The sequence below is a fragment of the Palaemon carinicauda genome, chromosome 3, assembly GCF_036898095.1.
Source record: "Palaemon carinicauda isolate YSFRI2023 chromosome 3, ASM3689809v2, whole genome shotgun sequence".
NCBI lineage: Eukaryota > Metazoa > Arthropoda > Malacostraca > Decapoda > Palaemonidae > Palaemon > Palaemon carinicauda.
In genome coordinates, this window is record NC_090727.1 from 126,384,725 (window position 1) to 126,402,390 (window position 17,666).

The 17,666-nt window shown below is 40.2% G+C and overlaps 1 protein-coding gene across 4 annotated transcripts in view; it reads right to left on the reverse strand.

Moving 5' to 3' along the window:
- Edem2 (ER degradation enhancer, mannosidase alpha-like 2) overlaps positions 1–17,666 on the reverse strand; it is a 148,979-nt gene that overhangs the window by 70,552 nt on the left and 60,761 nt on the right. For all 4 annotated transcript variants that reach the window (XM_068370566.1, XM_068370564.1, XM_068370565.1 and 1 more), the window contains exons 7-9: positions 14,231–14,346; positions 13,816–13,941; positions 10,200–10,304 (exon numbers count right to left, since the gene is read on the reverse strand). In XM_068370566.1, coding sequence (XP_068226667.1) covers positions 10,200–10,304; positions 13,816–13,941; positions 14,231–14,346 — 347 coding nt within the window. The remainder of the gene's footprint in view (positions 1–10,199; positions 10,305–13,815; positions 13,942–14,230; positions 14,347–17,666) is intronic.

Below are 17,666 nucleotides of genomic sequence, written 5' to 3' on the forward strand. Positions count from 1 at the left end.
TCTCCCCTGGGCTTGGGAGCTTGCAAGAGGTCCCGGACTAGGTGAACGACAGGCACGAACAGACGAACCCTCGGACGCAACACTGTAACACTTTGCGCAATATCACTTTATCACTACGATTTTCTGTTTTGCACTTATTTCACTGAAATCGAAACTTTTACTGATTTCTACCTGAAGCACGCAATTCTACCCTCATCAAAAGGTAGTAAATGCGAAATCAGTCGTATAATGCAAGCACAAAAAACAGTAAACATCTTTTAAGATAAAAAAAAAAATTCAGTGGTTGGGGAAGAGAAGAAACACTAGTTCATTCAAAACTACGTTTTCAATCTCTCACCGTACATTGCCTGGGGACGAGAATAAAACTAAAAACGTTTTATCCTTTCTCCCCGTACAGAGACTAGGGACGAGAGTAACTCGAGAACAACGTTACCCGCTTGAACGGAACGTTTTCTCTCCTCTCTCTCCCTCCGTCTCTATCTCTCTCTCTCTTTCTCTCTTGATATCGCACCTAAGAGAAGAGCCCAATTACATTTCGTCAAAAAAACATGTTATTTGACCAAAGGAAAAAACTGAAAGGTTTTTCAATTAAAAAGTTCCTTTAAAATAGAATTTAAAACATTTAAGCTTTGAAAGAAGAATGAACAAAACGTCAGAATCGATTTACTCTTTCTGCAAAGTGAAACCGTGATACTCTCTCTCTCTATCGTAACGATAGAGCGCAAACTGCGTAGCATAAATAAACTAAACGTTAGTTCATCTTTGAAAACAGTACGAAGACTATTCAAAGAAATTCTTTCATAAAATATTTATTAAAAATATTCATTAAAAAAGTTTAAAATCATTAGCTCTTTAAAAGCTATTTACGATTGAAAGGACTCAACGTTGTTTAGGCCTAACTTCGGTTTCCAAGTTAGGACCGCCTACTCTCAGGAAAGGTCGCATATAAACAAAACATTAAAATTTATTTTTTAAGTTTATTATAAATGGAAAGTTAATCGAAGAGGCCTAATAAAGGCGGTGAGATATAAAATATATAGAGGAAAATCTATAATTAATTTATAACGTGATAAGATAATTACTAAAAGCCTAAACACACTTCCGTCTAAGGGAAGGGTCGGCCATTTAAAAGTCAAAGAAAGTCCATACTCTCTTTGTCACCAAAAATTAAATCTATCCAAAACGAGTTCAAGATTTAAGATGAAGATAAAACACCTGCACTGCGAAAGCTCAAACCAAAATGAAGTACTTCACCAAATATGTTGAGAAAACTCCAGGTTCTACAGCGAGTAAAAGTACGTCTTGTCGACACGTCGACAGAGAAGAAATTGAGTCTTTGTTTACATTGAGTATGGTATCTGGCCGACAGTTGGCGCTGATGGGCACACCCGCAACCTGTATAGCGATCGCTGGCGAGTTTTTTACAGTTTTTTGTCTGTCGAGCAACAGAGTTGCAGCTATATATATTCACCGGCTAAGTTAAATATTTAAAACTACAAATTAAAACCAACGTTGAAAGAAAGCTTCATTATAGCAAAAAAGTACAAACTAAAGAAAAAAAAATGAGAAGTCAAAGTCAAAACCTGCAAAAGTACAGTAAGCAAGTTTTAAACAAAGAAAATACAAATTGTACATGAAAAGCACTTGAAAACACTTATCCTAAATAAAGAAAACATTAAATTCTAGGACAAATGGAGAAAGCAAACTATCATTTTAAAGAATGCTGACTAGACTAAATTGCCTAATTCCCCAAAAAATCTAAAGTAAGCAAAACATACTAACCATGTGCTATATTGAAGAAAACACCCAAAATATCTAACTACTTGTAAATTACACAGGTGTTCTTCTCTGATTAAAGTACTTAACACTAATTAAAAGTTAGGCAGATGTTCTTTTCTTATTTAAAGGAAAATTATACTAGCAAAATGTGACCCAAATTATCAATGATTGTGAGAGGGAAAAATCACCCTACTTGGCAAAGCTTGCAAAGCAAAATCACATTTAAGGATATGATTGTTTATAGAAGAAATAAGGTAACCCTTCACAAAGGGATCTTAGAGCTCTGAGGAAATATTTGAATGGCAAATTCGAATACAGACAAAAAAAAAAAAAAAAAGGGACTACCCGGTTGCTGGACTTTTAAGAGATCTATAATATTCATGAACACACCTATTGGCTCCTCATAATTTCAGAGCCTCCTGTGTGGAGGTTTGTGGACCAAAATCTTGGGCTATTATAAGTACAATGATAGCTTTCTAAGAAACAGAAAAAAAAATTTATCACAGAGAAATTACAAAAATCTACAGGACTGTCAGGGTTTATCCAACATCAAGTAAAAACGGGTGAGGTTGATAGTGCTAGTTTGTAAAACTTGCAGACATGGACATAGATCAGATTGTAGTTTAAATGCCTTTTAACATGCTTCATGAGAATGTTTTTATGACCGCTCTCAATTGACACAATAAATATGTGACTGGTCTTACAATAAGATAAGTCTTTAATTATTGCTTAATTCAGGCTAACTAGCTATTCAATAAATGATCTACCTAATTATATTGATGAATGCTGTACATCTTCAGTGGGTTGAAATATTTGTAATTTCCAAAAGCACACATCTGACACCCAAATCATGAATAAAATCCAGGTTTCTAAAAAAAAAAACTTATAATGATCAGAAAAGCATAAACATACATACATATACCAAGGCACTGCCCCAAATTTTGGGGGGTAGCCGACATCAAACAAATGAAAAAAAGGTGACCTTTCCTCTCTCCGTTCCTCCCAGCCAGAAAAGGGACTGGACCGAGTTCGGCTGGTACTGCTAAGGTGCCACAGCCCACTCTGCCCCGTTATCCACCACAGATGAAGCTTCATAACGCTGAATCCCCCACTGCTGCTACATCCGCGGTCATCTAAGGTGACCGGAGGAAGCAGCAGGGCCTACCGGAACTACGTCACAATCGCTTGCCATTCATTACTATTTCTAGCACGCTCTCTTGCCTCTCTCACATCTATCCTTCTATCACCCAGAGCTTTCTTCACTCCATCCATCCACCCAAATTTTGGCCTTCCTCTTGTACTTCTCCCATCAACTCTTGCATTCATTACCTTCTTTAGCAGACAGTCATTTTCCATTCTCTCAACATGGCCAAACCACCTCAACACATTCATATGCACTTTATCTACTAACTCATTTCTAACTCATTTCCAGGATGGATTCCTTTGTACTTGGTCAATATACTTCGTTCCTAACCCTACTTACTCGAGATACACCAGCCATACTCCTCAGACACTTCATCTCAAACACATACAATTTCTGTCTCTCCGTCACTTTCATTCCCCACAACTCCGATCCATACATCACAGTTGGTACAATCACTTCCTCATACAGAACTCTCTTTACATTCATGCCCAACCCTCTATTCTTTACCACTCCCTTCACTGTCCCCAACACTTAGCATCCTTCATCCACTCTCTGACTTACAGCTGCTTCCACTCCACCATTTGCTGCAACAACAGATCCCAAGTGCTTAAACTGATCTACCTCCTCAAGTAACTCTCCAAACATGAAACTCAACCTCGCACCACCTTCCCTTCTCGTACATCGCATAACCTTCATCTTACCCACATTAACTCTCAACTTCCTTCTCTCACATACCCTTCCAAATTCTGTCACTAATTGGCCATAAAAGAATATAAAAAATAACATTCTACTGCTATCTCACATGTCAATTAATTACCGAAAAACAAGTAAGTATGAAAAATGTCTGTTATATCACAAATTTAATAGGGAGATTGTTCAATCACAAGCTGGAGAGGTCTAGAATAGTTTAACGATGAGTTAAACGAACGGTGATGAGAAGCCCCAGCCTCAACCAGCCAGATTAGCCTCACTTTTGACCTTTCAGCCCAGGACTAAGAGGGGTAGTTTAAGAGGAAAGTTAGCTTAAAGGACAAAGGTTTGTATAGCTAAGAAAAATTAAAATGACTTTAAAAATTTTTAACTTGTTCCTATGCATAATGCAAACCTATAACCTTCAATAGGGACACTCACTACAAGTCCATTTAAAACTAAACTGGAAGGTTCTTTCTTCCCATACAGGAGCATAGCAGTGACTTCAGCAACCTCTTACCTGTCTTTCAAAAGAATGAGAAGACTGATAGAGTCTAGCCTGCATGTGGTGAAATGTACTTGGTCAATTGAGGAAAACCTTCCCCCAAAGAGGAATTCAGCTCTGAATAATATACCTGTTATAAATTCCAACCTTCTATCCTTCGTTACAGAGGATGGGGGAGATATTTCTTTAAGACAAAGTAATGGAGCTCAGATGTATTACTAACCAGCATCAAGATAGATCCATCATGTAATGTTTCAACTGCCCAAGAGAGGGGACAGAAAAATGAAGAGTCAGTCATTCTACCATTCATTCCAAACTTACATCTACACACTACCAAATACAAGATTCTTCCTGTCATGTGTGAGAGGCCGGCTGGCTATACAACTACTTTATCAGCCACCACGGGACTAAGCACAAAGGTGTTAAGAGACTTCAAAGGTATACTTCAGTAAGTAAAAAGCCATCAAACCACTCACGGCTTTTAACTTACTGTAGTATACCTTTGAAGTCTCTTAACACCTTTGTGCTTAGTCCCGTGGTGGCTGATAAAGTAGTTGTATAGCCAGCCGGCCTCTCACACATGACAGGAAGCATCTTGTATTTGGTAGTGTGTAGATGTAAGTTTGGAATGAATGGTAGAATGACTGACTCTTCATTTTTCTGTCCCCTCTCTTGGGCAGTTGAAACATTACATGATGGATCTATCTTGATGCTGGTTAGTAATACATCTGAGCTCCATTACTTTGTCTTAAAGAAATATCTCCCCCATCCTCTGTAACGAAGGATAGAAGGTTGAAATTTATAACAGGTATATTATTCAGAGCTGAATTCCTCTTTGGGGGAAGGTTTTCCTCAATTGACCAAGTACATTTCACCACATGCAGGCTAGACTCTATCAGTCTTCTCATTCTTTTGAAAGACACGTAGGAGGTTGCTGAAGTCACTGCTATGCTCCTGTATGGGAAGAAAGAACCTTCCAGTTTAGTTTTAAATGGACTTGTAGTGAGTGTCCCTATTGAAGGTTATAATTTGTATTTTGCATAGGAACAAGTTACAAATTTTCAAAGATGTAGACAAAGAAGTGGTTTGACACTTTCAAAACCCCACCTTCAGCACCTGGCCTATTGAAAGATTTCTTTTGAAGGCTATGGTGGGGCCTATACCCCTGACTTTGTGAGCTCTAGTTCTACCTGGTACTTCGACCATTCAGCAGTCGAGGTATACACTGTAAGGATTATTTCTCGAAGCTAGAAAAGATTGTGTTCCTGGAAACCTCTTTCTTGGTCCTGCCAATGCTAATGAAAAGTAACTACCAATCATGCACGAGATATTGAGCCCTTTTCAGATAGCCCCACAGAATTGGTAAGGGACCCAAAAGCATCTCCTCTTGATTACCACACAACGCTTCACATAGAGGGGAGATGAAGGAGGTCTTACACCTGGGGTCATGTGCTGAGGAGTTCTTGGTTTTGGCCACAAACTCTGACATAAAAGTAAAGGAAACCTCTTTTCGCCCCTCAGCATGGGTGACTGAATTAAAAGACTGTGCAACTCACCTACTCTCTTTACCGATGTTGAGGCTAGCCAGAGGACAATCTTGAGAGTCAGAACTCTGTCTGACGACCTCCTCGAAGGCTCATGCAAGATACGAGTAAAAGCTTCAAGGATAAAGACAACATCCCACTCTGAGGTCCTTAGGTCCTGGGGTGGGCAAGACTACTTGAAGTTCTTCATGAGCACAGGCAACTCTCACAAGGAGGAGAGGTCTACTGTATAACCTTCAGTTGATAGACCATACCTGGCAGTAGCCCTTGACAAAAGGGACTGAGAGGCACTTCTCTTGACATAAAGAGACAAGGAAATCTGCAATCTGTTCTAGAGTTGCTTCAACCAGAGAAGTAGCCCTCCTACGACACCAGTCGTATAAGATGGCCCACTTCCCCTGATAGACAGCTGCAGAGGACAATTGTAGATATCCAGACATCTACTTTGCAGAGCCTCGTGAAAAGCCTTCCACTCGGAGGAGGTGCTAGATAGCCTCCACCCGTGAAGTTCCAAGGACTTCACATACTAGTTAGATCTCTAAAGGAGCAGCTGACATAAGAGCGTAGACTATTGGGGTAGTTCTCTTAGGATCTCGAATAGAAAAGCTAACAGATCGGGATACTACTCGGCATGGGGTCATCCGGGAGCCACCAGAGGCATCGTAAGTCCTGGTCTAATCAACACATGGCTGGTTAATGGCCGGATCAGGATGAATGGAGGAAAGGCGTACATGTCTAGGTGATCCAGTGGGTGTTGGCAGGTGTCTTTGAACACAGTCAATGGGTCTTTAGCCAAGCGACAAACAGGTTGATCCGTAGAACCCCACAAAGCAAGAAGCTTCTCTGTTGGTGCTATGCAAGGATGTAGAGAACCCTCCAACCTTACAACTTGCCCCTGGTAACTGAGTGTATTTGCTAGTACGTTCCTCTTCTCAGGATTTTACCTGACTGACAACTCTATGGTGAAGAAAGGTGGTCAAGAAAACTCTGCCAGCACCAAATTGGTACTTCTGTCTTGGACAAGAAGTCGTGCTACCTCCTTGAACTTGCTGATGCAATCATCTGATGAAAAGATTCTTGCTGTTGTGTCTATCAGCATGGCCATGTACTGTACTGCAACCTCTGTTTGGGTGAGATTAAATTTCTTGTTTACCATGATCCCTAGATCAAAACAAAATGAGAGAATCTGATCTCGATCTTGTACCAACTGCCTCTCCGAGGAGGCCAGGCCCAACCAATCATCAAGATACATCAGCAAATGTATCCCTTATGTGTGGTCACAAGCCACTACCAAGGTGAACACCTGGAGAGTCTTACACTGTCCAAAGCACACTCTTGAACTATCACACCATACATACGAGAAAGAAGTGGAGATACTTTTATTAAAAGGACTGATGCACAGATACTTGAAAGTACACATCCTTTAGGTCCACTGAAATCAAGAAATCTTCCTTACTAATGGAAGACAGCACATACTGCAGTTTCCATCCTGAAAATTGTGGAACAAACTTGTTCAGAGCAGAGAGTTCTAATCAAGTCTCCAGCCCTCAGTTGACTTCTCTACCAAAATGAGCTAACTGTAAAATCCAGGAGACTCATATTAATTATACGACTTCCGAGTTCATTCTTCACCAACATCCTTTCCAGCTCTGTCTGAAAGGGCAAGGCTTTCAGCGATGTTGGAGGATCGAAAAATGACTCTATCAGTAAGTAATACAGTGGGGTGTGGGGTAGCAAGTAACTGCGCCAAAGCAGACACACTACCCAAGATTCAACCCCGCCTCTCTGCCAAGTTGACCACTGAGAAGACAGGCATTTCCCTACTCTTGGCAGTGGGAAAGGGGTTTGTCAGCATCAGTGTTTCCTTCTCCCTCCCCTCTTCCTACCACTCACAATCCTGGAGATACCAGGCACTTTCCAAAAAGATGTTAAGGCCAGTGACGATCTGGGTCTAGGTGCAAGAGTATGGCTGCTCCTTGTGCCCATTTCTGCAGGCTTAGCTGCTGTTCCCTTTGTAGGGCCAGGACCCCTGAAGGAGACAGCGCTATCAGGGAGTCCTGCAAAGCAGTTTTCACTTCTCCACCAGTGTCAGAACATGCCTCCAAAGTAGACAAACATTGCACCTGGCCCAAATGAGTTCTAAAGCAACTAGGCTACCTCTGAAGGTAGATTGTTTTCAGATAGCCTCCTGATTTTTCTGAGTGGTGTGCATGGTCACTGCCTTCCCGCCAGATAGCGCAAGACTAGCACTGTATTCCTTCAAAGACTCTGAAGTTGATAACCACATTGTCTTTGCAAAGTACATTACTGTCCCTGATCACAGCATGGAGAGATGACTAGGTAGGCAACTCCATGGTCACTGACTCATAGAATGAGAAGGACGTATCTTCTGCCTTGGGTCTCTACAAAGAGTCCTCTTGTTAGGGCACTCACCAATGGGTCAACCTGCATCCAAACTTCAAACACCCTCAAGCCCAGATAGGGTAGAGGGTGTGGCAGGATGCTCCAACCATGAATACGTCTGTTCTACCCGAGGGCCACAACCAGGTACCTAATCTCGGGATGAAGATAGCCTGGGAAGGTCAACGACAACGCGAGAGTAATTCCTGGCGCTGATCACAGTAGAGATGGCAGAAGTGCTGTAATACACACTCCTTCTGGGGATTAGGGTACACGGAACAGGAAAAAGTTCCCTTTGCCCCCAACTCTTGGTCATCCATTTGCAAGCTTAGCCTCAAGTGGTGCCATCCTGTCGACCAGGACGAACAAATTCTCACTGGAAAAGACAAAGAGTAGAAGTCCTCCATTGACAGGGGAACAAGAAGTGCATAGAAGTCCTCCATTGACAGGGGAACAAGAAGTGCATGGGTTGTGCACTCCTGTCCTAGCATACTACCAGGGTAGCAGGGGAAACAAGCAGCAGCCTTGGCAACACGCACCCACCCAGAGGGCTCTGACATAGGGCCATGGGTCTGAGTACCTGGGCCATGTCTGGAGCCCCTACAGGGTCAAAAGCCACATAGGTGCTGTCCAAATCCCCACTAGCAGTGAAGGAGGCAGTGTCATAATGAGCCCTTTCCTTGTGACAACAGCTATCTTTCCTGGACTACTTCAACCTCCTCTTCTTTATCTTGAAGAAGAATCAGAATTGGAGTCGGAGGATTATGAGGAGGAGGAGGAAGAAGAAAAATGTACAAGCTTCTTCCTCTTCCCGCCTCTCACCTCAGGCTCTACATGCAGAGAAGTGGAGGTCTGAGTGACCAGCAATGATGATGCTCCCACAAGAGGAGAAACCACATAGGTTACTCCAATAGGAACTACAACACTGGGGAACACTGTCAATAGGAGAGGGAAGGCCCATTCACTAGGGCCCACAGCACCACTACAAGAGGGGACCAAGGCCTTGCTCCCCAGACACAAGGATTAAGGTGATGGACACAGGGAGAGTGGTGGCTAACAATGATATGACTGGGTCAGGGAATGGGTAACCCCAGGCTTAGGAGCAACATGCACTCAATGGCCCAGAGGCCAACTCTCGCCCAAAAACAGGGTCGACAACTCCAAACCTTAACCGTTCTCTTGGGCTTGGGGGAGAGAAGTACTGGGGTCAATGACAATGGGGGGACGACCAAAGCTTTAAACACTGGTATCACCACGGGGGATCTGGTATTGGGGGACCAGGGGGAGAGGTAGTATTAGTTACCAGCTCCCTCAACAAAGTTATAGAGAACTTGAAACACCTAGGGAAGCCAGACTTCATTATGTCAAACTCATGGTTAGCACTCTACAATGAGACAGGCGAAGAGTTTCCCAGCTTCCAAAGGGATGCAACAAACACTGGGGGTACCCCGCACAATCCACAAAGCCTGAAAAGCCCACTGATGCAGATCAGAGGGCTCCTTGCTCCTGACTCATAATCCCCGGGGACTGAACCAGGGGAGTACAGTATGCACAGGGGAGCCGGCAACAGACGCACCAACTGAGGAGGCCAGAGCAGCGAAAGACTTCTTTAATGTATTTTTGGGCATTACCAAGACAGACACCACCGGAGGCTTAGCTCTCTTCTTCCCCTTTAGGGCATATGCCTGCCCCTTGCACAGGAGGCTCCGACTTGCACTTGGAACATGAGGATGATTGTGAACAATCATGCCCCCTAGAAGAAGCACAGAGGGAGTGTGATTCTACAGCCAGTTTACTCATAAACCAGTTGCACCATTCACCCCTTCCGCGGCAAATAAAACTCTACATCCATCACTAACAATTAAAGGCCCTCATTTCCTGAAAGAAAAGAAAATGAAAAAATTTGATTAGGGAGCAAGCCGTACATTGGTATTCACTTGTGGCTAAAACAAAAGTAAGGTTAATCAGGCTATTGGGGGGCAGGGCTTCTTTTTTGCTCCCTCCAACAGTTGTTTAACCCCTCTTTATATGATTTTAATAACCTCCCCAGCTTCGGCTGAAATAACCTTCCTATCAAAGAGCAACTTTTTATTTTGTAAAGGAAAAATATAAAATGACTTTAAAAACTAAAACTTACTTGAAAATCTGTAGTAAATGCTTCAGGTAAGAAATTGTGTCGTTGGATCACTTGGTACAGCATTTCATGAGTTTCGATCGCTGGTTTTATATCACCTTTCAAGACCTAAGGAAATAAGGAGAATTAAATAGAACATTACATACATCCATCATAATGTTAATTAGACTTAATATTATAACAAAGCCAAATAAAAGGAAATGGCAACACTCAAAATAAATAAATTTTGAATAAAATTCTACTGTGGTTTATTTTTAACTAAAAGTTATTTTTTCTTAAAAACCCATAACTTAATTCACTTGACTATTAAAATTTCATACATTTCCTTACAATTAATTGTTTCATGACTTAGACAGACATAAGGTGGGATAAAATTACAAAAGTTGGATTGTATTTTGCCATTTTAACCATCTTGAGAGGGGTATTACTATAAGAGGAATAGTGGTGCTGTTAACAGACAGGAACAGTGCACGTATTACTAGTCGTAAGGCCTGAAAAAAGTCTTTGATTGTGTATTCTGAAAATGTTGCAAGAAATGGGTGGAGAAAAGTGGACTTCCTATAAAGGTAAGGAGTTTCTATAGCATAATAAATATGCATGAAAATCACAAATTTTTAAAGTAATTTGTATTTTTTTGAAACTAGACAAATCTGAATCTCCATAAAAGTATGATTTCAGCAATAATTGAACGGCCATTAAAATTTAATGAGGTCGATATAACTACTAACAGGTGGTGTTGAGAAAGCCCTAACCACTAGTCAGGCAGTCTGATTAGCACCTTTTCCTTAGGCTTAGGACTTTTGGGGTGGTTGAAGTGTGATGTGTAACTTACAGGACTCAGGTTTACATAGTTACGAAAAATACAAATTACTTTTAAGATTTGTGATTTGTTCCTGCACGAATAAAAACCTTCGTCCTTTAATAGGAGGCTTCATATTAAGAGCCATTGGTGCTGTATTGTAGCAAAGGTGATGACACCAGCCAACCTCCTAATGGTCTGGGCAGAGAGATGCTACCAGTGTTAGATTAGGCCTGTACCATAAATAATTAGTACTTGGACAAAAGAGACCATACTTCATTGTATATGTTGTCTGAATGTAACTGTAGCTTTTATGAGAAATGAGTTTGAATACACTCTTATCTATTCTCCCCCTTTTCTTGGAAGTCAAGGAAGATATTTCTTAATGAATCTTGGCTGAAAAGAAAGGTTGCATTTATCTTCTGGTCCACCTCATAGCTGTCATGACTGCTGCACCCTCAGGAGAAGGGGAAGAAAGAGTGTACAGGCCAGTCATTCTATATTTCCTTCAAGGCTTATGTTGAAACTGCTACTTTAGACAAGATTGAACAAGAATGGTAAAGTTGCCTCTCCAAGCCTGAGCTACTTGGGTGTGAGATTCAATTTTTCCCAATTCATCATAATACACATATTACAACATAAGGAGAGTAGTCTATCTCAATCCTGAAGCAACTGCCTCTCAGAAGAGGGCAGGACCAACCAGTAGTCGGGATACCTCAAAAGACAACCCATTGAATGGACCCAAGCCCTGATACCAGAGTGAACACTTGTGTAAACACTTGAGGAGCAGTGGACAATCCAAAGCACAGATGCACAGGGCTCTGAACTGATAAAATTCACCAAAAGTAGATACTGTATCTATGTTTAAATGAGTTTGATGAACAAACTTGTTCAACTGTGGGAAGCTGATGCCTGGTTGTTGGCCCCCAGTCAACTTCTCTATCAGGAAGAGCCAATTGTAGAATCCCAGAGATCAGTCTTGAACTACTTCAAGCACATTCTTCTCCTTCATTACTTTCACCTGCCACCAACAACAGTCAAGAGGGTAACTCTGGAATGTCATCGGTATGCAAATGAGAGGAGGATAAAGCTCTTTGAAAGATAGGCAGTATCCATTATAAAGGACTTCTAAAACTCACTGCTCTGCTCATTAGCATGATAGGTATCCACCCATTAGCGGCAGCTGGACGAAAGGACCGTCAACTTCAGCGTCTCTTTCCTCCCTTCTCATCTCTACAACCCCTACTGAACTGGCCATGTTAGACACAAAAAGGTGGAGCACTGTCTGCATCTTTGCTAAAGAAAGAAGAAACTGAAGGTCCCAATCAGGTTTTAGAGACAGCCAGAGTTTTCTTCAAACCCAATCTTGATGGCATAGCTTCGACACGCAGCAAATGATTATAAAAGGTCTTACGAGCCTTTCTCTACTTCTCCACCACTTTCTCAAGGTGTTTTTCCATACCATCGTCACCTCCTGTCCAACTTACCCGGGGAATGATGATATGAATGCATCTGTACTCTTCTGGACCCAGATGGTTTATTGGTTAGCTGACTAATGTGGTTCAAATGTCACTGTGTTTGCACCAGACAGAACAAAATTGCTGCAATTAGCCAATGTTTTCAAGATTTGATAAAGTAGGTGACTGCTCAGAACCACTGGTCATTTAAAAAAACACCCTCCTGAAGGCTGGCCATGGAAGAGAAGCTGGAGATGATATTGGAGAGGCTGTTCAATACTGTTTGTTTCTTCACACCAACTTATCACAAACTTGATCCACTTTTATTGAGGTAGTCTAGTTGGCACTTGCAATACATAGGATTTTCTACAAGAAGATAAGATTTATGAAAATAAGTAAAACTATAGAAAAAGCTGACAGACAAGCACAAGAAGTGTGTAAAAAGACAACCCAAGGATAAACACACTGTACTTTTTCCTTCAACACTTGTAGGTGTACTGCAAAATAATTTTAACCAAAATATTGTACAGTACATGTACTCTAATTGCTTACATATACATGCAATACAGTAAATAACATTCATGAATAAACAGTAAATCAAACAATAAATACACTCACTCGTTAGCATCTTTTATTAAGGTAATAAATGAAATAATAGTGATACCTACCTAAATTCTATACAGCATTCATTAAAATATTAAAAGTAATAAAAAGGAATTAAAAAAAGGATTTACATTACGGTAGTGTTTATGATACAGTAAACCCCAGGATAAACAGCATGGAGGAACTTGTACGGGAGGGCAAAATTTAAGAGACGTAGAGAATTAGAAGGCAAGATACGGTGAAGGATGTTACGAAGAGAGGATTGATTTATTGATTTGAGATTTTCTGGCATCCCAACACTTAAGGTCATTGACGCTGATATGAAGAGAAGAGGTTAGATGGAAGGTACCTTAGATACAAGGCATTAGAGATGGCATATCAGGCAACTGACACCTTAAGGTAAGGATAACAGTGGGAAGGAAGAACAACAACTCCCCAAGCTCTAGACTCAAGTTGCTTGGCAGTGGTTATCAACAGAACAATTACACCTGAGAAGCTTTACCCAACAACACCCATTAGGACACACAGTGCATGACTGAGTGAGTACCTGTACACCCAAAAACAAGGGTGGAACTCAGCAAGTCTGTTTTGCAGGAGACAAAACAGACCCCATGATGGGGTAGGTCATCTCACTCAGCATTAATGTAACTACTGTAATTGGCTTGTTTCAAAAGGATAGCTAGTACACAGTGGAATGAGTATTCAAAGAGGTAATGTTTGCTGTATGAGCTCATAAGAATAACTAAAAATAACTTCATACCTGAAGGCCAGGCCAAAATGCAAGAAGGGCATCCATGAAGTTACGAGAAGTAGTGTGAGGACGGTGCATGTGGACATCTAACAACATAGGGCCTTGGCTGATGTACTTCATGATAGCGCTATAGTGCTGAAAAAAAAAAAATTTCCAAATATTCTTATAAAGGGACATACACATATATGAATTTGATTAGCTGATAAGGTACTTAGAAATGAAATTTCATTCACCTATAGCATTTAATTTCAATAACAATCCAATATTTCCATACTATGAATGCTCTGCAAATTTAATGCTGCTTTAAGAGACATGATATATCCAATTACAAGATACTGTTGAAACCGCTTAGTATTCACTACTAAAAAGCCACTGCTTATCTGTCATAACATCAAGAGGGAACAATAAGACATCAATAACTCACCTTATTGAATCTATCTAAGTAGCCTTCATCCCCTAATAACACGTACGCTTTCAGGAGATACTCATAATAGGAGTCAATACCAGCTCCAACACCAGAATCTCTTCTTACCCAGTCACCTGAAAATTAAATTTTTACATTTTCCAGACAGCAGCAAGATAAATAAAATAATTTTAAAGAATATAAAATTCCTTAAAATCTTTTACATAGGTGATGGACAAGATCTTCACTTTATGAAAATTAAGGCATGCATGAGTCACTGTTATGTGATACCTTAATATTCATAGAGTAACCTGAAAATACTTCTAGAAGAATGAAAGAAAATAAAAAATATTAAAAGTACTTTGCATTTTTCCTAGCCATACAAACTTGAGTCTTTTAAATAGGGACCGCTCTACAGCGAGTGCAAACATTAAGGGTTCATTCTTGTAGGAATGATCATGAGGGCATAGTCCTGCAGGAACATGGAGGAGCAGAAGAGAGAGTTCTACGGTGTAGGAGTAGGTGAAGGAGTGCTGAAGGAGATCATCTTATCTTTCCTCCTATAAGATAGCGTGAGTACACAGGGGAGCACCTGTGGGTGAGTGCGCGGGCAAATGAGGGCGCAAACAGATGAGAGCAAAGCCACACTTCGGTAGGAGTGTGCGAACACGCATAGTGTCATGCTAGTTGGTATGCATGCATAGTAGCATGCTACCTGGAGCACAAGATCAGGTAAGGATGCGCTCCTATAGGATGCTTGTGCATACTATAGTGGCAATCTGGTTGGCACACATAGTGGCACTCTACTGGGTGAGCACAAGATACCACACTAGTTAGCATAAGCACACAGAATCACACTGGTAACAATGTCTCTTGCTCAGGGAGAGAAATGGTAGGAGCTAAATTGATCTTTAGGACTTAGTCTATAAATTGGAAGAAGAGCAGAGCACTCTCCAGTGTCTGTGCATTGTTTTGTCATCTCTTGGGGTTGTCTTATTCTTCAACTTCAGTGAAGGGAGACACAGAGACTCCTGGGCCAGCACTGTCTCCCACGGGGAAAGAAATGGTCATTATCGTGTATTTGTCACTATTATCAATTAGTCTTTTAGGACTTGGTCAACATAAGATAAAAGACGGGTGGAGTCATTCCAGCTCATCCGGCAGTGAGTGAAGAGACAAAGTTGTACGGCTTCCTAGCTATGGCGACGGCACTCCAAGGAAAGAAATCCAATGAACTCTACTAAGAGACAGTACCACCAGGAGATATGTCTACCACCTTCAAGACAGGAAGGCACTGATGAGAAGAGTGATGCCCTCCCCCTTCAACTTGGCAGTAATAAAAGCTTCTTCCCCCTTGCAAGGAAATAACTTAAATGCTGTCAAACAGGTACGGTCACATTCTCAAGTGGTGATACTATGTATTTTTATTTTCTGACAGCTCGGGCAGCAAGTTCCCATGAATGGGTTATTTTAAAGGGACACAATCTTTTAACTTATCGTAGTGGTTTACTTGTAATTTTAGCTTCTGATATGTTTTCATTGGAAAAAATTTAAAATGGAAAAACTAAAATGATAAAAATGCTTTATCAACTATGTATGGTTTCAATTGGCAAGCACTCATTAAGAATCAAGTTTCAACACTAGGTCTACACCTATTGGTCTGAAATTTTTATTTTAGGCATGAGCCTACATGACTTGCATATGATAATTATTAATGAAAATATATTGTTATTCTATTTAATCATAAAGGATAAAAGGAATTAAAACATGATAATTCACTTTAGCAATGATCTGGTTATCCTATTCTCGAGTAGTGCATCGGGGTTGTTCTTTTTATGACGATTCTTGAGATTCACATCTCGATTGAAACGTTTGTTGTCAGATTTATATTTGATTTACAGCTAACTTCGATGGGTAGGATATTATTTCTATGCATTTCTATTATGAATATCCGTATAGCTAATGAAGTTTCCTGTCTTTCAGCTCTTACAATTTATTTGATGTTGCCCATGATGCTTCATCATCCCAACGTCAGCTAAGTGAGAAGTAGACTACTTAATGAATATCACTGTATATCAACTGATAAGTTGCAACATTGTTTCACAGCTTTTCATCAGGAATGTTAACCTTTCGGAGTCAGGGAGGCGAATTTACTTGTGTTGTTATTGTTAAGGAAGATTGCATGTAGTTGGCAGTCATCGTTTTATCGTTTATATCTCAGAAAGTTTTGTTTTATTTCATGGCATAATATCGAAAATGGCGAAGTTTTTACCAGTGAAGATTTTTTTACATTTTATATTAGATATACTGTATTCTTGATAACGTACTGATTTGCACTTATAATTCAAAAAGTTTATAAAAAAAAGAAATAATTCTTTTCACTTGTGAACAATAATTAAAGTACACAGTGTCGTCACTTATGAACGTGATCGTACAAGAAAGTGCGTACAGCACCTGCAGATTACACATACAATTATCAGTAAGCTAAAGTTAACAGGAAAACTACAAAACCTTTCTTCTCGTTAATATCACACACTCAAAGAACTTCCAACAATTACAGTGGTACCATTTAAATTCTCTGGGATGAAAGTTCTCACAAACTTTTAAATTCTATGTTTGCGTGGTTGTAAATTAGTATATTTACAATTTCAACCATAGTATTTTACCCCCACCAAATCTTTAAACAGAACGTGTGCATAATCATCCGCAATTACGATGTCAACTAGAGAGTTCTGTTGGGTAGTAACAAACTGATATGTACACTGTTACAGTAACTGGGTTTACAGTAATTTAAACTTTACCTTGCATACTCTCAATATAAATAACTGGTGCATAAACAATTATTCTAAAACAGCAATCTAGGGTGTGAATAATTCTTTCCTCATTTCTTTATTTATCTACTCAAATGTCTTTTCACTGTCATTCTTGTGTTTTCAAGAATTGAACAACTTCACCTAATGCATTTGGGAATAAAATTAAGTTTCTGTTTGTTTTAAAAGAATATTACAGTATATCTAGCAGTAGTCTTCAATGGCTGAAAAATGGCAAAGTTGCCACCTGCCCATCATCGGTACTGGGTCTGCCTGACTCAGCCGAAGCTGTGAACTCAAAGGAAGTAGTAAATTTATAGGTACTGCATGAACAAATTAAAAAATGGCAAAATTCGTCCAATTTCGCTTTACAAAAATAAAATGCTTACTTATCAGCTGTTTTTTTATCTGGAATTTCTTTGGCAATTATTGTTATCAATAGACTTAAATTACTGTATTTTCTAATTTCCTCAGAGTGGCACAATTAAATGCTTAGTCAGTTAGAAACAAAATGGAAAACTTCAGGGCAATGATAGGTAGTGAGGAACTAGATGTCATAGGCATTACCGAGACCTGGATTCAAGAAAAAACAAAGGATTTTATTAGAGAATACAAAATCCCAGGTTTCAAGCTTTTCAAGAAGGATC